Source organism: Pinus tabuliformis, chromosome 1_2 (genome assembly GCF_031772625.1).
Source record: "Pinus tabuliformis cultivar Carrire ecotype Pingquan chromosome 1_2, CPIR1, whole genome shotgun sequence".
NCBI classification, from domain to species: Eukaryota; Viridiplantae; Streptophyta; class Pinopsida; order Pinales; family Pinaceae; genus Pinus; species Pinus tabuliformis.
The window spans coordinates 924,094,327-924,095,757 of record NC_142298.1 but is presented as its reverse complement, the minus strand read 5'-3'; the positions used below and the strand labels follow the sequence as shown (position 1 = coordinate 924,095,757).

The 1,431-nt window shown below is 39.3% G+C and overlaps 1 protein-coding gene across 1 annotated transcript; it reads right to left on the bottom strand.

Annotated features, from left to right (window-relative positions):
• Positions 1-214: 214 nt before the first annotated feature.
• Positions 215-1,153, bottom strand: LOC149208977 (BAHD acyltransferase DCR-like). The gene has a single exon (XM_089398480.1). It carries the CDS (start codon positions 1,151-1,153, stop codon positions 215-217), a length of 939 nt encoding a protein of 312 aa, XP_089254606.1.
• Between the last annotated feature and the right edge of the window lie 278 nt (positions 1,154-1,431).

Below are 1,431 nucleotides of genomic sequence, written 5' to 3'. Positions count from 1 at the left end.
GGGCAAGGCCTAGCGGTAGACATAAGCTCAGGGGTTAGCGGGCATGTCGATTACTGATTCTTTGAAAAATAGATAAACATAGGTGCGGTCAATTATTTAATCTATTTATATTATATTTGAAAAATAAATTCGATACCTAAACAGTAAATTGATCAATAACTGGACAGTAAAATAAATTGATGAAAGATGACAATTTCAAATTGATCGTGGATAATCAGGGATTATCATCAGGATCTTTTTTCAGAGTTTCCATCTGATGGCGAGGGAGTTGAGTTGACACAGTAATTCCTCCACCTCTACCCGCCAATAAAAGCAATCCCCCCATTATATTTGATGTATCCATGAATGCATCCTGCACACTTAACGGACATCCCCATCCATAGTCTATGTTATAAACAAGACATTTCAGTGACATCATTGTGTGAACAATGTAGCGGACGCCTGACAATTTTTCAAAAGTAGCCAGCAATTTTTCAAAAGTATCCAGCCCACTGTTCATGCTTTTTTGAGATTCACACCAGTCTGCTTGATTATGGATGTAGTCCTGTGTGGTGCAGGAATTGATGATTTCTTGGATAAGACGGGCAAAAAACCGGATATCTTGCTCCAATAGCTCCTTCGCAGTAGTCTGCGCATAACCGAAGCTTACGCAGTTCCCGAAATACGTAGGAGGTAAATGTTGTTTTACCCGCCCTCTACACTCAGCTACAACTTCAAAAGCGACGCGTTCTTCCTCTCCGACTTCTCGTGCTTTCATTATGCATCTCCAAAACTGCGCAGCAACCGCTACTAACGAAGACAAAGTTCCGGATCGTTCCTTCAATTTTTTAATCAATTCTTCACTGAAATGAAAAGCTGATACTTCCAGTTTTGTTTCTTCTTTCATGGATTTGTGGATTGTACTAATGTTCCCGTTGTTGTCTTCCGAGGGGCTACCGGTGCTTCCTGCATATTTCATATCTCTTGTAAAACTAGAAACACGTGCTTCCTTGCTCAGATGGGTGAGTATTTGTTTAGTGGTGAATGAAATGTTGGGTAATGTGTAATTCTCCTTGTCCCGCTTAAAGACCACTCTCATGTGGTGAGGTTTTTTGGAAATAGGAATCCCTCTGCTTCGTTCCGCCCAACATTCCATAAAATGCCAGAAGGACATTGCATCTGCAATAACGTGATGGAAACTCCTATGCAAATTCCACCTCCAAAAAATAACGGACTCCTATGCAAATTCCACCTCCAAAAAATGCAGTGACCTGCACCAGCCGAGATATGTCCGTGTTACACTATGAAACTTTCAGATGAATCAACAAAATTTTCTCCTACTTTTAATCTTAAAAACAACATTTATAGATTTAGTTATCTTTTCTCCTACTTTTAATCTAAAAAACAACATTTATAGATCTAGTTATCTTTTCAATTGCGTGATCATTTTCT